This window comes from Dermacentor albipictus, chromosome 7, assembly GCF_038994185.2.
Source record: "Dermacentor albipictus isolate Rhodes 1998 colony chromosome 7, USDA_Dalb.pri_finalv2, whole genome shotgun sequence".
Classification (NCBI taxonomy): Eukaryota; Metazoa; Arthropoda; class Arachnida; order Ixodida; family Ixodidae; genus Dermacentor; species Dermacentor albipictus.
Genome location: NC_091827.1, coordinates 3,208,829 through 3,228,195, shown reverse-complemented (window position 1 = coordinate 3,228,195; position 19,367 = coordinate 3,208,829). Strand labels below are relative to the sequence as shown.

Here is a 19,367-nt window from a genome sequence, read left to right as displayed (position 1 = left end):
CTGTAGGCCCTATGATTTCCAATTGTCTGCCCTGCGTCTTTTCTAGTGTATTTCTCCCCTTTGTCACTTCTCTCTATGTCTATTTGTCCCCCTCTCCTGTCTTTTCTCTTCACCTCCTTCTTTTCCGCAGCTGCAGGAAAGTTCAGATGTCCACTGAGGAGTGAGACAGTTACGATGCCCCCTTATTCCCTAGCTCTTTTTTTCCCTTTCTAATAAAACAAGCTACTGCTACTCAAGTAACTGGATTAGCTGGGGAACAACCTTGGTAGAACCCACACAAACAATATATTCTGGCTCATGCATAGTAGGTCACACCACAAAGACACATCTCTCAATGTTTGGATTCGTGACAAAAAATTGCGTGTCACACGTGAAACAGAGATATGTGCGAGTCATGTAACTCAATCCAAAATTAAGCCCTATATTTTTTACGTAGCAAAACATGGCATACTAATTATTACATGGACAGTGTCAGAGTTCTCAACCTATTTACCACCAAGTGAGCAAAGTGACACATTTCTGCGACCAGAGGCAACAGCGCATTACTTGCGCTCACAAACAAAACATAGTGCACCACATAGTGAATGCACCAATAAGCTTCAGTTGACAGTCAGCACATGTGTGGTTCTTTTTTCTTAGCCCTTGCCCAGTCACACTTTTGTAGCCACGATACTGGAAGCCCAAAGTTGCACAAATACAGTTGACTCCCGTTAATACGAAGTCCACGGGGACCGCAAAAAACTTCGAATTAAACGAACTTCCAATTAAGCACAAAACACAAAAAACAGCACTTTATTTGTGGCGTAATCGAGTATTTTCTCTAAGAAAAATAGTCGGTCATCTTGCTTTGCTTCTTCTTGCCGAATCGTGCTGCTGAAAGCAAGTTCTGCAGGCTGTAGATGTGGCGGAACGCTTCTTCCACGTTACCTTCAGCGGCAAAGAAGCACTCCGCGAGAGCAAGGCCCGCAGCTACATTGGCAGCCTTAGGTTGCGGCTCGCCTTAAACGTCATCGTCGCTTTCCTGGGTCGCTTCCTGGGGCCGAATAATCTCTACAATTTCGCTATCCGTCAGCGCACTGCACGTTTCGACCGCTTTGTCTACGGCGACGTTATCTTCAAAATTGACGTCCCTGAGAGCCTCACCAAAATCAGTGCCGTCAAGCTCGCTTGTTGACACTTCCTCCGCTGAAATTTCAGAGGCATCCTCTGAAGAAGCTGCCACAAAACCGCAAGCCCTGAAGCAGTTTGCGATTGTTTCTTGCTTCACACAATCCCATGCTCGCGCCAACATGTGGATGGCACTAAGCAGGCTCACCTCATACTTTGTGGAGCTATCCATACACAAAATCATGCGCTCGAGGAGGTGCCGCCTGTACAGGACTTTAATATTCTTGATGATGCCTTGGTCCATTGACTGCAAAACAGCCGTTGTGTTTGCAGGCAAAAATGCGAGGCGTATTGCACTCAAGGCAATACGCCTCGTGAGCATTCACAAGAGCACTGCAGTGATCGACACGGAACAACACCTTGCAGTTCGAAGCAGCAAACTTGCGGTCCAATTTGCTTATCCAGCTCTTGAAGATTTCGGCCGTCATCCACGCTTTTTTGTTCGCCTCATAGTCCACAGGCAGCGTCTTCACGCCTTTGAAACATCTCGGCTTCGCGGCTTTCCCGATCACAAGTAACCGACATCGTTCCGTGCCAGTCATGTTTGCCACGATCAGCACCGACACTCTCTCCTTGCTGTGTTTGCCCCCAGCACAGTCGTCGTCCTTGAATGTCAGGGTCTTCTCTGGTAGAAGCCGATAATAATAATAATAATATTTGGGGTTTTACGTGCCGAAACCACTTTCTGATTATGAGGCACGCCGTAGTGGAGGACTCCGGAAATTTTGACCACCTGGGGTTCTTTAACGGTAGAAGCCAATAGAAGAGTGCAGTCTCATCTGCATTGAAGATGTCTTCCAGTCTGTATTCGGTGAGACATTCACGCAGCTTTCCGTCCTTCCACGTGGCGCATGTTTCCTGGTTAACGGACGCCTTTTCACCACACACGCTCTTGAAAACCAGGTCATGGCGATCTTTAAAGCGGGTCAGCCATCCATGTGACGAAACGAAGTCATCGATCCCCAACACTGCTGCAAGCGTTCGGGCTTTCATCGCAACGATGTCTCCGCTAAGAGGAAGTTTGTTGCTCCTGGCCTCCCTAATCCAAACCAGCAGAGCCTTCTCCAACTCTGGGTAAGCGCCGGTGCGCATTCGCTTCCGAGAAGTCTTGAACTTGTCGTTCTCAAATGCATCCATTATTGTGTGCTTGTTCTTGATGTAGTTTGAAAGCGTGTTCGGCTTGATCCCGTACTTCCGCGCTATGTCTTGTTTGGCGGCACCTCCCTTCTCAACTTCCTTCAAAACCTCGACTTTCGTTGCCAGGTCGAGCGTGCGATAAGAGCCACGGTTTGCCATGGCTATAAACTGCGCGACTAGGTACAGTCAATTCCGAATCACCCATGGAACAACCTAGCCTGCGAGCTTCCCGCACAAAGGCGCTCGACCAACAAACGCCTCGACATACGCTGCGCACGCTGCAAGACTAATCTCGCACAATCTCGCCACTGCCAGTATGCAGCGCTGCGTGCACCTATGGCACCCGCGTGGCCTCCACGATCAGCTCCGGCCATGCGCGAGAGCCGCGCATGGCCTACGGCGGGAGCCGCTTCGCCTCCCGCCGGAGTTGATCGCGGAGGCCACGGCAGCCGTAGCAGTGAATAATCGCGCCGCTCTAAGAAGGATGGCGTTGCGGGCGGTTGCGGTGGCGATGACACCAACGCAGAGCACGGAACTGTTGCAACACTTGAAAAATTGCACATTCTACCAAAGAATGACGGTCACCTCGAGCATCCCGGCTGAAAATTAACTTCCAATTAAACAATATTACTGGATGAGGACTTCGAACTATCGAGTGATTTCTTCTATAGGATTACATGCAAAACTGACGGAACCAGCACTTCACTTCTAATTAACCGAAAATTCCAATTAAGCGGCTTCGAATTATCGGGAGTCGACTGTAATATGTAATTTTATGTAACCTTGCACACAGAAGTTGTAATATGTAAGGTAGTTATTCCACAGAAAGCATTGCAGATCAAATATGACTGCACTGCGAAATGCGCAAAGCGACACTTCTATGACTGTTCTATTTGCGAAGCTTACTTGTGCTGCATTGCCTGCTGTGTACAAATCGGAGTATACACCTACAACAGCTGCACAGCCAGCACCCACCTGAAAGGAGTACTGGTAGTCGGGGCTGTTGAAGGGCACCACCTGAAAGCAGAGGGGCTCCCCCTGAATACTCTCGATGAGCATCAGGTTGGAGCACACCACGTGCGTCTTGTAATGCAGGATACCCTGCTCACGCTTCTTTGCCACTAGCAGCATCTTGTCAAAGAGGAACAGATGCCGCAGGGCCTTGGCACCCAGCATGCGGAAGCAGCCCTCTGCCACCAGCTCCCCAAAGGTAGTGAGATCTTCACCCTGTCAGGAGTCATACAACAGTCAGCATACAGTCCTGCATGACAAATACTGGTTCAAGAAACTTTCTGGCACAACTGAATTTTCCTTGTTCCCCACAGAACTTAATGCATCGAAAATACTGCCACAGAAAAGTCTGATGAGCCTATTCTCGCTTCAATGAAGTCTTCATGAAGTAAGCTTGGACACTGCCATCACACTGTTAGGGTCTCTCTCGGCAGAGCTTCGGTGACAGTGAATGCATTGAACACACATCATCACCCACCACAAACACATTTTCAGCCTGCCCTAGGAAGATTTTCAAGCAATAATGGTAGCTCACAATGTTTAATCACCATATTTACCCGATTCTAATGCTCACCTATTTTATTTTTTCAAGTAAGCTGACAACCACCTTCATGGCATTCATATGCTTTGCTGCATAACACAGCTGTCTTGAGATAACTGGCCGCCACTGTGCAACACGTATTATAGCTTTGCACATTTTTCATGCTAGAAAATAGAGTATGTGTTAGATTTATACTTTGTTTAGGAGCTTTAGTGTTATCTTTATGTTAGTTTTCTACTTTGTACACATAGAAAACAGATGTGTGTTTGATCTGGGCGTGTGTTAGATTCGGGAAAATACTGCCAAATGAATCAGCATGTCCTTCTCCACAATAGCTAGGCACAGTCCCCAGATTCTTCTCTCACAACTCGCGCATGCACACAACGGTCAGGCAAACATGGCATATCTCTCGCGTGTCTAGGCCTTTGAAAGAAAGAAAATAAACCCACAGGTGCCCACAATGGCAGCTTCTCTGCGATACTCACCCACCTGTGTCACGTGAAAGTGCCGCTACGCAATCGGTTTCCTGTTCCTGTATCAGCAAATCTCGCGGGCCTTGCCAAGTTATATCTACAGTTATCATTGCCAACCTTGTAGCGATAAGCACCTTCACCCTTCTTTTTCACAGCATATCTGGTGTTGAAAGCATACCGCACACTTTTAATAGGCGATAACTCGAATGCGCTGCTGTTCTCTGCTGCAAGAGGCACAAAGTGAGCATCACGTTTTGCACTAGCGGCATCGTGGCACTGTATGTCAGTGCTACCCATCAGCTCTATTTCATTTGTTTCCTATCCCCATCCTAAAACAAAGTGTCGGGTTGCTCAAGGCTCCACTAGGTTGAAGCGTTGGTGTTTCTTGTCGCAGCTATTCTTGCTGAGTAGGCACCCCAACACTTCCCGCCAGAATGCTTTGCCCGAAGAAGCCTTAGAAGCTCAAAAGCTTGGGCGAGTTTGTAAACGTGATGAAATAACTGTACAGCCCCTAAGAACGAAGTCAGACGAAAAGAAGAGACAGGTCAGGAAGAAGTTGCTGCTGTGGGCCGAAATTGAGCAGCGCAATTGCCGAAGCCGCAAAAACAAGAATGCTGTCGCAGGCCACTGCTGGGGATCTACCAGATCGGTACATGTTGGTGTCTAGTGCTGCAACGATTCGTGCAACACTCCGCTTTAAGCAGGTTTCAACTACAGTCGAGTATGCCAAATTTCTTTCGTGACTTTGGATCGCATGTTTCCCTGGTTAGCACGTTCTTTTTCTTGCGTTTTAATGCGTAAGCGTTCTTTAGCCCAGCAAAGTCCGCCTGTGACGCAAAAAAGTGTAATGCCTTGTGCCTAGTGTGAATGTAGGTAATTGGTAGCTTTATAAGCGATAAGGAACAATTTTAAAAAATGATTAGAGAGGAAACTGTTCTCGACAGGCCATCTTAAAAGCTTACTTTCCCGCATTATGGGTCCTTATGCAGAGAAGCCTGCTGTTAGGCTGTTGAGTACAAAAATGGGAATACAGATTGGTACATGTGATAACAGTTTAATAATAATAATAAATGATTGGCAGCACTAAAATAAAATCTAGTGACGGTTGCCATCACCACATCAAGGTCACATAAAAGTTACATATAAAAGAGCAGGAAAGAAGCACAACAAAAAAATGAAAAAAATAAAATAAAATAAAGGAAAAAAAAAACAGCCGTGGGAAAACCAGTTGCGCTGGTGTTCTGGCACAGCTGATACGATCGCTTTGAAGGGGCCATGCAGTTTCTCGGTAACTTATCTCTACAACGTTCAGCACACAGATTGCATTTCTTTGGCACCCGAAAAGCGATGGGTAGACATGCATAAATCAGGAAAAGCAGGTAAGCAAAAGCGAAGTAACAGCCGAGCAAAAGAATGCTTATGCATTAGTAGACAATTCTCTGTATTTCTGCCACATTTTTTTTGCTAAAACGTATGAACAAGGTTCTACTCTATTTAGTCCCCTCAATAATACTACAGGGGAAAGTGGATGGCCAATCACTAGGCTTGTGCGAATATAATTTTTTTTATTTCAGATTGAAGTCAAGGCGAATAGTAATTAGTGCTGAATAATTTCTTGAATAATTTCAAAGCGAATGGTTCGAAGCCTACAAGAGTGCAGATGTTGATAGATCTAAAAAAAATATGGCAGTATGGTATTGCAATTAGCATGCGAGAAATGTAGTTGACAGACCGTATTTCTGAAGTCGCATTTATTTAACAATTGTAGTGGTCATTGTTGGACTTTCGTTGCTTAGGCTATATGCAACTTCTGGTATTATCCCACTTTGCTACGGCACTTGGTTTCCTAAGTCGCCTATGAGCATGGAGGGATGACAACTGTATGATGCATACACAGTGACAACAATGGAATTACAAAAAAGGAATGACGCTGATCTAATCACTATGGTGGTATGACAATGACGGCATAATGACAATAAGATGACCATTCTTAAATGATGGCGATGGTATAACAACAGTGTAGCGACAACGACATGAGGACAATGAGATGATGACTGCATGATGACGAAGGGATGACATTAGTTAAACAATGACAATCGTAAAATTCTGTGACAATGACAGCATAACGACAATGGCATGTCGACTGTGTGACAGGGATGGCGTGACAACGGCGAGTCAGATGTTGAATTCAGAATGACGATGATGAAACGACCACGATGGTGTAACAATGACTGTATGATGACGACACAATGATGATAATGGTATGAAAATAGCATGAGGACAATAGCATGACGAGGTCTGCAAGATGACAATGGCGTAACGACTGTATCACGAGGACTGAATAATGGCAATGGCGTGACAATGACGACATGACGAGAGTAGTATGACGAAGCTGGAGTGACCATGATGAAATGACCATGACGGCATCACGACTGCAGTTTGATGACGAATGCATGGTGGCTGTACGATGACACAATTTACGACAATGGCATGAAAACGCTGTAATGAATGAGTGTGTGTTGTTTAGTAGAGTACAGCCAAAGAGCGCCATGCCGGTGTTAGTGAGTTCGCAGTGGAGTGATGAATTCTGAGAAGTTAGTTAGTTAGTTAAATGGGGTTTAATGGCGCAAAAGCGACTGAGGCTATGCTGCGCCAAACACGAGGTGTTTTAAAATCCAGTGAATGAAGGAAAAGGCTCTGTTAATAATCTATATTTTATGTAAAAATCCAGTATCGTCTAAAAATTTACGGACGTCACAAAATGGGACCAGTGGATCATCGCCTAAAATTAGAGCAGGGTGTAATGGTATGTGTTGTTCATATAATTTTTTCAAGAGTGCTCGTCTGTGTGTTTCAATCTGCGTACATGTGAGTAATATGTGCATAACTGTTAGTAGCTGTTGACATTTCTCGCATGTTGGTGTGTCTTCTTTCCTTAGTAGGTAATTGTGCGTGAGGTGTGTGTGCCCGATGCGTAGTCGGCACAAAACTACTTCGATGAACCGCTCCTGATGATAGCATGACTTCCACTCCCCAACTATGGGTTTCGTGAGATGTAGCTTGTTGTCGGCGCAACGGTCCCATTCGCGTTGCCATTTTACCGTTAAGGCTTTTCTAATTGCACGGATGCTATCTTTGTATGGGAGTGTTGTGTGTGTAATGTCTTCGTGTGCTGCCATCAATGCATATGTATCAGCTGCTTCGTTACCCGGTATCCCAACATGGCTTGGGACCCAGCAGAAACGAATTGACCTCCCGTATTCATTAAAAGCCACCATGTTTAAAATGTCTCCAATCAGGGGTTCACACTCAGATTTCAGATGTAGTGCCTTCAGTGTGCTTAAAGAATCTGTGTATATGACTGCATTTGTGTGTTTATCAGTGATAATTTTTTTCACTACAACCCATATGGCAAAAACTTCGGCCGTGAAAACAGAGGCGTGTTGTGGCAATCGAATACTTTTTCCCCAATTTTCCGTTATGACCCCCACACCCACGTGTTCTTTCGTTTTGGAGCCATCAGTGTAATATTGCACGTTATCTTTATATTTCTCCTGAAGTTCACGGAATTCTTGTGTAATGTGTTCGCGTGGGGTGTCTTTCTTCTTTAAATGTGTCAATGTCCAGTCACATAACGGTTCAAAATCGTACCATGGGGGCAAACGCTGTGGCTTTCTGGCAACCTCGAGGACTTCGCAAGGAATGTCATAATCCCGGACATATTCCTCATATCGCAGGACGAGCGGTTTGATCATGTTCGGTTTATTTGTATAGTGTAGGCGTGAGTTGTAGATGAGACGTGGCTGTAAAGGGACCTAAAATTAGTCGCTTCAAAGTGCGTAAAATCTAGATGTAATACGACTATGGCAATGACTAGTCAGGTGTACTATCAACATGGAGAATGGCTTGCAAAATAATGATAGATATACAAGATATGTCAGATGCAAGAATTGGCAAGAATAATACTGCCTAAACAGAGCCCTTTAAACACAAGGGCCTGAAAGCACGTGCTATATAAAACTAATAACGCAGTGGCATCTTCTGAAAAGAGGACGCGTTATAAATTTATTGGGCTTACAGCATGTAGGACGACACCATTCAAGAAAGCGAGGACTGCTTTGGTGTTAAAAAGCGGCTCTTTACCAAGAAACATAGCCGGATGAAGGACTCAATAGCGGTATGCGAGAGGAAATGTTTCTTCCTCTCTCTTTTGGCTTCCCAACACTCTAGGAATACGTGAAGGATGGTCAGCCTCTCACCACATCTACCACAGGTTGGAGGCTCATTACCAGTCAACAGAAAGGTGTTGTAAAGAACGGCGAGTTGCGCAACAAGATTGCCACCTTGCCACCCGATTACGACAAGGGGTGCAAGACGCGCACCTCCCCCTCTCCGTCGCTGCAGCTGCGAGGCGTCCAAAGAAGCGACCTTTGCGCTGGAATCCGCCACCTTCCTCCAGCCCCTTCGACATTGTGACGGGACGAGTTTGGTGTGGGGACAATGATTCCAGAGTTCCTCAACGCGGAGCTGATCTGACACGCCTGAAGAAGCTACCGCGGGAACGTCTTATTTTTGCGCTCTCACGGTTCTGCATGTTGCAAAACAACGAGCGACCCTCGAGCGGCGTCGATTTTCCGGAACGGCACCACCTTCAACGCCGTCGCTGGGGCTTCGGAATGTGTGTGCCTTTGTGTCGGTAAACTGGTCTTCAGAGCAGCTGCGAGTTGGTGATGTGTAAACGAACAGCCGCCGCGTCGTAGGACCGGCGGATCGAGTGTATAAAAACTGTGGTTGTGCGAATGTTGGACACACTTCTCTTGAGCAGTCATGTTAGACTGAGTCACTTCTCTCATGCAGTCATGCTGGACTGTTACTCTTTTTATCAAGCAGTCATGTTAGACTGAGTTAATTTCTGTAAATAAACCCTTTTCCTTCGTTCTCGATGAGAAGCAGTTCTTCACTTCATCAACGATCTCAGCGTAAATAAGTTGGACGACGGCATGGGCCAGCTACCTTCGAATTCATGCCGTACTCCAATCTTGGCAAAGGACCACGGACGAAGGGATTGAGCCCCCAATCCTGACAACTGGTGGCAGCGGTGGGATGGACTTTGCGACATGGTGCTGTATCTGCGGTGAGTGCTTGGTTTTTGCTTTGACTCTCTAGGCTTCATTTTGTGGTTGTTCTGTTTAGAACAGTAGGGAAGCTAGATTGTTGTGTGTTAGCTAGGTTGTGTTTTCCTAGCTAGATTTAGAGAGCAGAATCAAGGCAGTAAAGCAGCAGTCATGGAGTTAAGGACATTGCTGAGAGACGAGTTGTTGATTGTTGGTGAGGAACTGGGCCTAGATGTACACAAGGAAATGCTCAAATCGGAATTATTGGAGCTAATTTCCAATCAGGCCAGTGAGCAAGATATTGAAATGGGATTGGAACTTCTCAAAAAGAGAGAGAAACGGGAAAGAGAAAGAGAAGAACGGGACCGAGAAAGAGAAGAAAGGGACAGAGAAAAACGAGAGAGAGAGGAACGGGATAGAGAGAGAGAGGAACGCGATAAAGATCGCGAGTTTCAGTTAAGGAAAATGCAACTTAAACTTGAAAGCAAACGTTTGGAGTTGCCTCAAGGAAGTGAAGGCGCTCTGGGTCGATCAAGTGAGGCAGAATCGTACCGCATGGACAGGCTATTAAAGCCATTTGAGGTCGGGACCGACATAGGCTTGTTCCTAAGCAATTTTGAAAGGACTTGCGAGAAGATGAACTTCGGCCCGAGTACATGGCCACAGCGGTTGCTGTCTATGTTGCCGTGTGAGGCGGCGGAAGTAATCGCCAGACTAAGTGTGCAGGATGCATATGATTATGCGAAAGTTAAGGCTAGTCTCCTGAAGAAATACCGCCTTTCAGCCGAAGCTTTTCGGCAAAGGTTTAGGAGCACAGGCAAGAAAGATAGCGAGGGCTATCCGGAGTTTGCATATAGCTTAAAGGCCAACCTAGTCGAGTGGCTTAAAAGCGCGGAAGCGTACGACAGCAGAGACATGATCATGGAATGCATGTGTCTAGAGCAGTTTTACAAAACCATCCCCCAAGCTGTGAAACTGTGGGTGCAAGACAGAGGTAATGTAAACACTGTGGAAAGGGCGGCTGAATTAGCCGAAGAGTACGCAACCCGTAGAAAGTTGAACGCCGAGGAGGGAAACTGGGACGGTCGAAATGGACCGCGGAAACCATTTCCGTTCAAAAAGGGTGCGCAAACGAGACGATCAGAGCCTGTAGATATGGCGGAAAAGCCCGCAGAAAAGAGCGAGGAGAAACTTATCGGAGAAACCACACAAAAAGAACAGAAAAGAAAATTCGAATCTGTTAGACCAATTCGCTGTTACAAATGCCACAAACTGGGACATATAGCTGTAAACTGCGAGAAGCCTAGCGTAGTTTTTTCCTACGTGGAGGAAAAGGATGAGAATATGGAACTTTTAAGTCCATATCTCCACGACCTGCAAGTTAATGGAAAACCATGCCGAGTGCTAAGAGACAGTGCCGCCACGCTGGACATTGTCCATCCGTCCTACGTGATGGTAGATGACTTCACCGGAGAAGTAGCATGGATAAAACAGGTTGTAGAAGAACACAGCGTGTGTCTGCCCATGGCCAAAGTCAAAATCAGTGGACCATTCGGGGAGCTAGAGACTGAGGCTGCAGTTTCCAAATTTTTGTCACTGCAGTATCCCTACATCTTTTCGAATCGTTCGAATCAGTTACTGCGTGACAGAGGGCTCAAACTGGGAGAGGGCATAGTACAGGCATTGACCCGAGGCCAAGCTCGTAAGATCGCGGCGCTTTCGGCTGAAAATGCTCAAGCTCCTCCAGCTGAAGCAGAAAAGGGGATAGCTTCAATACCCGAATCCGAGCTAGGCCCGAGGGACAAAAGAACAGTTGAGGAGAGCCTGCCAGTTGACCAGCTCAATGAGAGCGTAGCACTAGAGTGTCAGAGTTCTAGCCTGCAGGAAGAGCAAGCAGACGCGCTCACAAGCGAGACAGGGTCGTTGTTATCACCGGCCTCAAAGAACTTTGATCAACTCTTACGCGTGGATAGAGAGTCACTGGCAGCTGAGCAAAAGAATGATGAGAGCTTAGCTAAATTACGTGACACAGCTAAAGAAGGCATTGCTAGGCGCAACGTAACGATACATGAGAGAGGAGGATTGTTGTATCGGCATTACAGGGATCGAAAGGGTAAGATTTTAGATCAGTTAGTCATACCTACGAAGTATAGGGAGGACCTTTTGAGTCTTTGTCATGGAAATGGGTGGTCCGGCCACCTAGGCATAAACAAATCAAAGGAAAGATTGCTTATGGAATACTACTGGCCTGGCTGTTTCAAAGATGTAGAAAACTTTGTAAGATCATGCGACGCCTGCCAGCGTTCTGGTAAACCAGGAGAGACTTGGAAAGCTCCACTGAAGGTAGTGCCCTTAATAACAGAGCCTTTCAGACGGCTTGTAATAGACACGGTAGGGCCTCTTCCAAAAACAAAATCAGGCTACAGGTACTTGTTTACCATGCTGTGTCCGGCTACCAAGTTTCCAGAAGCAATCCCTTTGAAAGAGCTCAGCTCCACTGAAGTAGTAGACGCGCTTTTGACAGTGTTTGCACGAGTTGGGTTTCCAGCCGAAATTCAGGCAGATCAAGGGTCAGTATTCACGAGCGCACTGACTTCCACATTCTTGCAAAAGTGCGGGGTAAAGTTAATACACAGTTCTGTCTATCACCCTCAGTCAAACAGTGTAGAGAGGTGGCATTCGGTGCTTAAGCGAGTTTTGCGTGCGCTCTGTTACGAGCACAAGGAGGACTGGGAGAACTGTCTGCCGTCAACTTTGTTTGCTTTGCGAACGGTTCCACATGAAGCGACAGGGTTCTCACCAGCAGAACTAGTGTATGGGAGGACACTCCGTTCTCCACTGAGAAGGTTAAGAGAGATGTGGGAGGAAAGAGGGGAGAGTCCAACCGTGGTTGAATACGTGCTAAATTTACTGGAACGGCTAAGCGTAACCCAAGAACTAGTCGGAAAGAACATGGAAATAGCTCAAAGGAACGCCAAATTCTATTACGACAAGAATGCGAGGCTTCGTACGTTTAAAGTCGACTTAACGATGAAAGCGGAAAAGTGTAGGTTTGGTTGTTCGCAGGTTACTTATCTGGGCCATGTCGTCGGTCAGGACATGAGACGGCCGGCTGAGCTGAAAATAGCGACGATTGGAGATTTTTCTCAGCCGCGCACGAAAACGGGCGTTCGTTCATTTTTGGGACTTGTGGGGTACTATCAACGGTACATTCCGAATTACTCGCAATTGGCAAGTCCATTAACAGACGCCCTCCGAAAGGGAGCACCGAGTAACGTACTCTGGGATAAGGACAAAGAGAACGCTTTCCAAAGTTTGAAAACGCTATTGGTTTCTCGCCCTGTGCTTCGCGCGCCAGACTACACAAAGGAATTCATAGTTCAATGCGACGCAAGCGACAGAGGTATGGGCGTGGTACTTAGTCAGGTCGGCGACGATAACGAGGAGCATCCTATCCTCTACGCCAGCCGTAAACTAAATGTAAGAGAGGAAGCCTACAGCGCTTCAGAGAAGGAATGCGCTTGTTTGGTTTGGGCCGCCCAGAAGTTGTCGTGTTACTTGTACGGAGCGAAGTTCATCTTCGAGACCGACCACTGTCCTCTGACGTGGCTCAATCAAATGTCACACAAAAACGGCCGCTTGCTCCGATGGAGCCTCACTCTCCAAGAGTACAACTTCTCCGTTAGATATAAGAAGGGAAAGTTGCATAGCAATGCGGATGGTTTGAGCAGGCTAATTTGAATTCTGCGTTTGGGGGTCCCGCCTAAATTTTAGGGTTACTAGTGTTAATTTTATTAAGTGAAGAAGATCCCCTCTCTTTTGGCAGGATTCCCTCCTTGATTGCTGAATGTGTCAGCAGTAATTTGCTTCAGAAATTGGCATAGCGAAATGCAGCATTTTTTGTTTGCTTCTGCACTTATGTTGTTGTTGTTTTTTTTGAAGCCTAGCGAGTTTAAAGTGAGAGCCAATGCACGTCATCTCGGCGCAGAGCCGTGTTGTGGGGTTCATTTTGCAGTTGCCTGTCCTTGTTGGATGTTTTGGGGCGGTGACATCAATGCACAGGTGGTCGCTGCGAGCCAAGACATCAATCCCCCCCTGACCAGCAGCCGTTCTCTTCCTGCCTAGCGGTTGTCAGCGCTAGACAGTCGAGACTTTTCGGGCCATGGAGGCGCTGTAAAGAACGGCGAGTTGCGCAACAAGATTGCCACCTTGCCACCCGATTACGACAAGGGGTGCAAGACGCGCACCTCCCCCTCTCCGTCGCTGCAGCTGCGAGGCGTCCAAAGAAGCGACCTTTGCGCTGGAATCCGCCACCTTCCTCCAGCCCCTTCGACATTGTGACGGGACGAGTTTGGTGTGGGGACAATGATTCCAGAGTTCCTCAACGCGGAGCTGATCTGACACGCCTGAAGAAGCTACCGCGGGAACGTCTTATTTTTGCGCTCTCACGGTTCTGCATGTTGCAAAACAACGAGCGACCCTCGAGCGGCGTCGATTTTCCGGAACGGCACCACCTTCAACGCCGTCGCTGGGGCTTCGGAATGTGTGTGCCTTTGTGTCGGTAAACTGGTCTTCAGAGCAGCTGCGAGTTGGTGATGTGTAAACGAACAGCCGCCGCGTCGTAGGACCGGCGGATCGAGTGTATAAAAACTGTGGTTGTGCGAATGTTGGACACACTTCTCTTGAGCAGTCATGTTAGACTGAGTCACTTCTCTCATGCAGTCATGCTGGACTGTTACTCTTTTTATCAAGCAGTCATGTTAGACTGAGTTAATTTCTGTAAATAAACCCTTTTCCTTCGTTCTCGATGAGAAGCAGTTCTTCACTTCATCAACGATCTCAGCGTAAATAAGTTGGACGACGGCATGGGCCAGCTACCTTCGAATTCATGCCGTACTCCAATCTTGGCAAAGGACCACGGACGAAGGGATTGAGCCCCCAATCCTGACAGTGTGAGTGTCATATCTATGTCCTTTTCTGAGACGACACAACAGCACATCTGTTCTTCGTGTTTTCATAGCTGAGGGCCAGAAACCTAACTTCAGCTTAATCACGTGAAGCTTATTGCTCATTTCTGCATCTCACAAGCCTTGCCAGAAGCTTCGCAGTTTGCTTCGTAGGAGAGGCTTCAGGTCTGTGGCAGGGTCAGCAGCAGAACAATCAATACCTTACAATGCTATTGATTTGGCAATTTTGTTGGCAAGCACATTACCCTTGATCCTCTATGGCCAGGAACCCAGCATATTACATGTCTATGAGAAAAATGTTGCACAAGAGTGAGTAAGGTTAAAGAAAAAAGATTGTTATGCTTTTGTAAAGACATTAATGCTCTTACAAGACTTAAAGAGTGTGAATATTACTGCTTTCTCAAGTTTTAATTTATATGTTTTACCACAGACAGTTCTGCATTGGCTTCTACAGTGAAGATACTTGTTAGGAGTTTCAATACGTCAGATTTGGAAAAAGAGGGACCAACAGGAGCATAAGATACACCAGCACGTGACTTTGGCATGTCAGTGTAGAATTCAGCGCAAGAGTACTTCAGTTGAAGTTCACAAATATGCATTGCAATTTCAAGCTCAGGAGCATGCTTTGTGACCTCTACAAATGTGACCTCTACTTTGTGACCTCTACATTCTATCACCTGCCACTCCTAGATTATAACAGCTTAGCTTGAGACATTAGGTGATGTTCGAGAAGGGCCACCCATTTCCTCACTAAGTTCTCTCACGATCAGTGAGAAAGGAAGTTCAATGATGAAAAAGTACTGCACACGTCAAGTTGTTAATGGTAATAGAACATGGATTTTCCTGATTAGAGCGCACTTTGAGAAAATAGGTGAAGCTGATATAAGTTCTTGCAAATGGAGTGAACACTCATTTGATTCTATGTACAGTAAAACCTCATTAAACCGTACCCACTTAAACAGTAGTTTCGTTTTAAAAGTAGTAAAGTCAAATCCCCGACTGAACGGCCATTGAACATAATGTGTTTTGTATCCGCACAAACCGTACCAGCGTACTGCGTACGTATCGGTTAACACGTAGTGTTTCCACTTTTCGTTGCACAAACATGGCAGTGCGTCATCTTCATCGAGCGGTGCAGCAGAACAACAAGCCTCAGAGATCGGAAGAACGGCCTCCAAGCGCCCTGCGCATTTGTGCATGAAGCCGCATCAACATCAACATCATTTCGGTGCCATGCCAAAGAGCGTTGTGGCGTCCGGCAATCAAGGACTCGCGTCATGCCAAAGCTCAGATAAAAAAGGCGCCGGGTGCTCAGCATATAAGAAAAATTAGACATTAGTTCGTGCTATCAAATGTGACACGAAGAAGTCGGCACTGGCACGCAACAAGGATCTGCTATTGACTAGGGTGTGTGGCATTTGGAATGCAAAGCAGTTGCTCGGCAGCACTGCTGCAGCCGCGAAAAGATGTCAGCTACGAGGTTCGACTTTTCGCCATCGTTGAATATGTTGTTGCCGAAGTGTCGCCAAGTGACAGTGACGAGGACAACACGGAAAGTGACAGCACAGGCGATTCAGCCCTGACAGTGGCAGAAGCTGCACGTTACGTCAGCCTAATGAATACAATCGTCATGACGAGAACTACCTGCAATGAAAAAGGTGCCCTGTGGCTTCTGCAGCGCTACCACGCGCGTACACGGAGAATATGTAACGCCAACGAGGAATCTGCCATGTGAGCGTTTGCCGAGAAGAGGGAGCTGGCTGAAAAGCTAGCTCGCAGCTTCAGTAAGTATGAGGCTGCTGTCGTCGCTGCTAGGCCACCGCAGCATCAAACGAAAATAACACTTTTGTCGCGCGAAGTGAATAAATACTGCATGTTCTTTTCACCTTTCATCGCACTCTCTCTGAGTTCCGTTTTTGACAGGTAAGTGGGCGATCTCGAGCTATTTTGGTTAACCAGTACTACCATTTAGTATGTGCTTTTTCCGAGGTCTAGCTACCTACGGTTTAATGACGTTTCACTGTGTAAACTTTTGGTAGGGCTTGTTCTGAATGCATTAGTGACCAGGCGGATACCGAGATGATGGACGGGATCTAGCTCCTTTATTACGCTCGGGGCAGCAGGGTGTCAAACCCAGTTGAAAACCACATACCTGCCATGCATGATCAGGTATTTTTGAGTTGCAGAAACCAATTTGGTTTGTAATATTCATAGGCAAGACAATTTTACTTCACTGGAATGAGGTGTTAAGTTCTCTATGGGGATATCATCGAAAATATCATTTGGTCTGTAATACCACTATTTTCCTATATCCTGTTTCATTATAATGAAGTTTGAGTGTACCGACGAAGGTACCTTTGTCTTCGAACTCTTGTATAAGAACTTCATCACATTCACTTTCACTTTTTTTCATATGATTAGTGAAGCCTTATTCATTAAGCACTCTTTTAACATCATAGCTTACCTGCCATCCGTAAAGGAGCGACTGGATCTCCTGCACTCGTACTGCATGCTCGTGCCTCCGTTTCATGTCATTGATGTGGTACGCTATGCCCGTCATCACCGACAGGGCATTCTTCACATCAGGGTAGCCTGGGCTCTCCTTGTCCACATGCTTCACTATGTTCTGTATACAAGATTTCCCAAAATCAAGCCATGAAAAAAGGGAAACAATTGTTAAAAGAAGTTGATTATTTTTTTTTATCTGAAAAATAATTAATTAAAAAAGCAAGCAAGTCTCACAGTGCTTACTTCAACCATAGTCTTTCTCAATTTATTAAGGAATTTTTTAAAAGAACGTAGACAGGATGTTTCTAAAATTAAAATTGGTGACAGCATAATTACTGACACTCAACAGATCACAGAGCATTTTAATAATTATTTTCATAGTGCCTTTACGAGGTTAGTTAATTAATTCGGGTTTAATGGCGCAAAAGCGACTAAGGCCATGCTGCGCCAGTCACAGGACAGTATAAGATCCAATGTGAAGGCAGCATTAGCTGTGTTACCTTAAAGTCGATGTAGATAACCGGTTTCATCTAAAAACTCGAACAAGTTAGTGAATGTAATATGCAAGTGATAAAAATTTTTGAAATGTTTCCACCTCTGTGTTTCAGAGTGTGGACATGACATAATATGTGGTTTACTGTAAGCTTTTCATGACATTTCTCGCATGTTGGTGGGTTTTCGTTTCGAAGTAAAACATTGTGTGTTAGATGCATGCGCCTAATTAAAAGTCAACATAACATTACCCCCAGAGAACCGTTCTTTCTGAATGCATGATTTCCACTCGCAAAGCAGGGGTTTAGTCATATGTTCCAGCAAAACTTTTTGTTGAGCTAGTTGGTGCATTACTGAAGTACTATAGCGCCAAACAGACGACACAAGAAGAAGAGACACGGACGAGCGCTCGTCCGTGTCTCTTCTTCTTGTGTCGTCTGTTTGGCGCTATAGTACTTCAGTAGTCATATGTAACTTGTTATTTACGTACGAGTTTCATTCTCGTTGCCATTTTGATGCTAGGGCCTAACGAACCGCTCGGATACTGTCTTTGTATGGAAGTGTTATGCGTGTTACGCTTTTGTGCTCCACCATGGATGCGCTTCTATCTGCAGCTTCATTTCCTGCTATCCCAACATGGCTTGGAACCCAGCAGAATCATATGGTTCCTCCATATTTCTTGTTAAACACTATGTTTAAGATATCGCCAAGCAGGGGTTCAGATGCAGAGTTTAAGTTTAGGGCTCTTAGGGCACTTAACGAGTCGGTATAAATAATAGCATTCTTCTGGTTGTCGGTAGTAATTTTGTTAACTGCCATTCATATCGCATAAACTTCGACAGTAAACACTAAAGAAAAATTATTTATCCGAATGCTATTTTCCCGATTTTTCGTTGCAATCCCGACACCTACGTATTTTTGTGTTTTAGAGCCGTCAGTGTAAAATTCTGTGTTATATTTATATTTTTCTTGAATAGCTCGGAACTCTTGTATTATGTGTTCTTGTGGAATATCTTTCTTCTTTACATGTGTTAACGTCCAGTCACATGGCTGTGTAAAATTGCATCACGGGGGTAATTTTGGTGGCCTTTCGGCAACCTGCAGGGCTTCAGGAGGAACATCATAAGTCTGACAGTATTGTTCATGTCGTAAGATGAGTGGCCGAATCAAGTTTTGTTTATTTGTGTAGCGTACTCGTGATTTGCACTGTGTTACGATGTTGTAGCATATATGTTGTGGTGATGCCCGAATTCTTCATACATAGCAAAGTGTAAGTTGTGCTCTGCGGTGCTGTAATGAAGGCTGATTAGAGTCAACATATAAACTTCGTACAGGCAATGTCCTGTAGGCACCACTCGCCAGTTGTAGGCCGACATTATGAACTGGATCAAGTCACTTAATGTAGGACTGCCTAGCTGCACCATAAACTACACTGCCATAGTTGAGGATGCTACGTACAAGGGACTGGTATATACGTAGTAGACATGTTCGGTCAGATGCCCAGTGCTTATGCAATAAAACCTTGAGGATATTTAGTGCTTTATTTGCTTTAATATTAGTTGCGTTAATGTGGGCCAGGAAGTTAAGTTTAGTGTCAAACGTTACTCCTAGAAATTTGTAGCGTTCTTTGACTGGAAGCGTTGTACCATGCAATGTGAGAGCTGGAGTGCAGTGTAACCCTCGCTACTGGGAAAAGAGAACTGTAACAGTTTTGTGTGTTGAGAAGTGGAAACCATTTTTGTCAGCCTATTGTGTAAGATTATTTATCGTTATCTGTAGTTGTCGTTCGCAGGTGGGTAAGTTTGAGGCGTGGCAAGCCATTTGCAAATGAGTGCAAAACAGATGATGGGATGATATTATTTACAGAGTTCATTTTGACTATGCAGAGCGTCGTGTTCAGAATGCAACCTTGTGGAATGCCATTTTCTTGTGTGAATGTGCGCGAGAGTATTGTGCC

The 19,367-nt window shown here is 45.7% G+C and overlaps 1 protein-coding gene across 3 annotated transcripts in view; it reads right to left on the bottom strand.

Annotated features, from left to right (window-relative positions):
* GEFmeso (Guanine nucleotide exchange factor in mesoderm) overlaps positions 1–19,367 on the bottom strand; it is a 380,310-nt gene that overhangs the window by 80,498 nt on the left and 280,445 nt on the right. For all 3 annotated transcript variants that reach the window (XM_070521522.1, XM_070521521.1, XM_070521520.1), the window contains 2 exons: positions 16,875–17,036; positions 3,280–3,531 (listed from right to left, as the gene is read on the bottom strand). In XM_070521522.1, the coding sequence (XP_070377623.1) occupies positions 3,280–3,531; positions 16,875–17,036 (414 nt within the window). The remainder of the gene's footprint in view (positions 1–3,279; positions 3,532–16,874; positions 17,037–19,367) is intronic.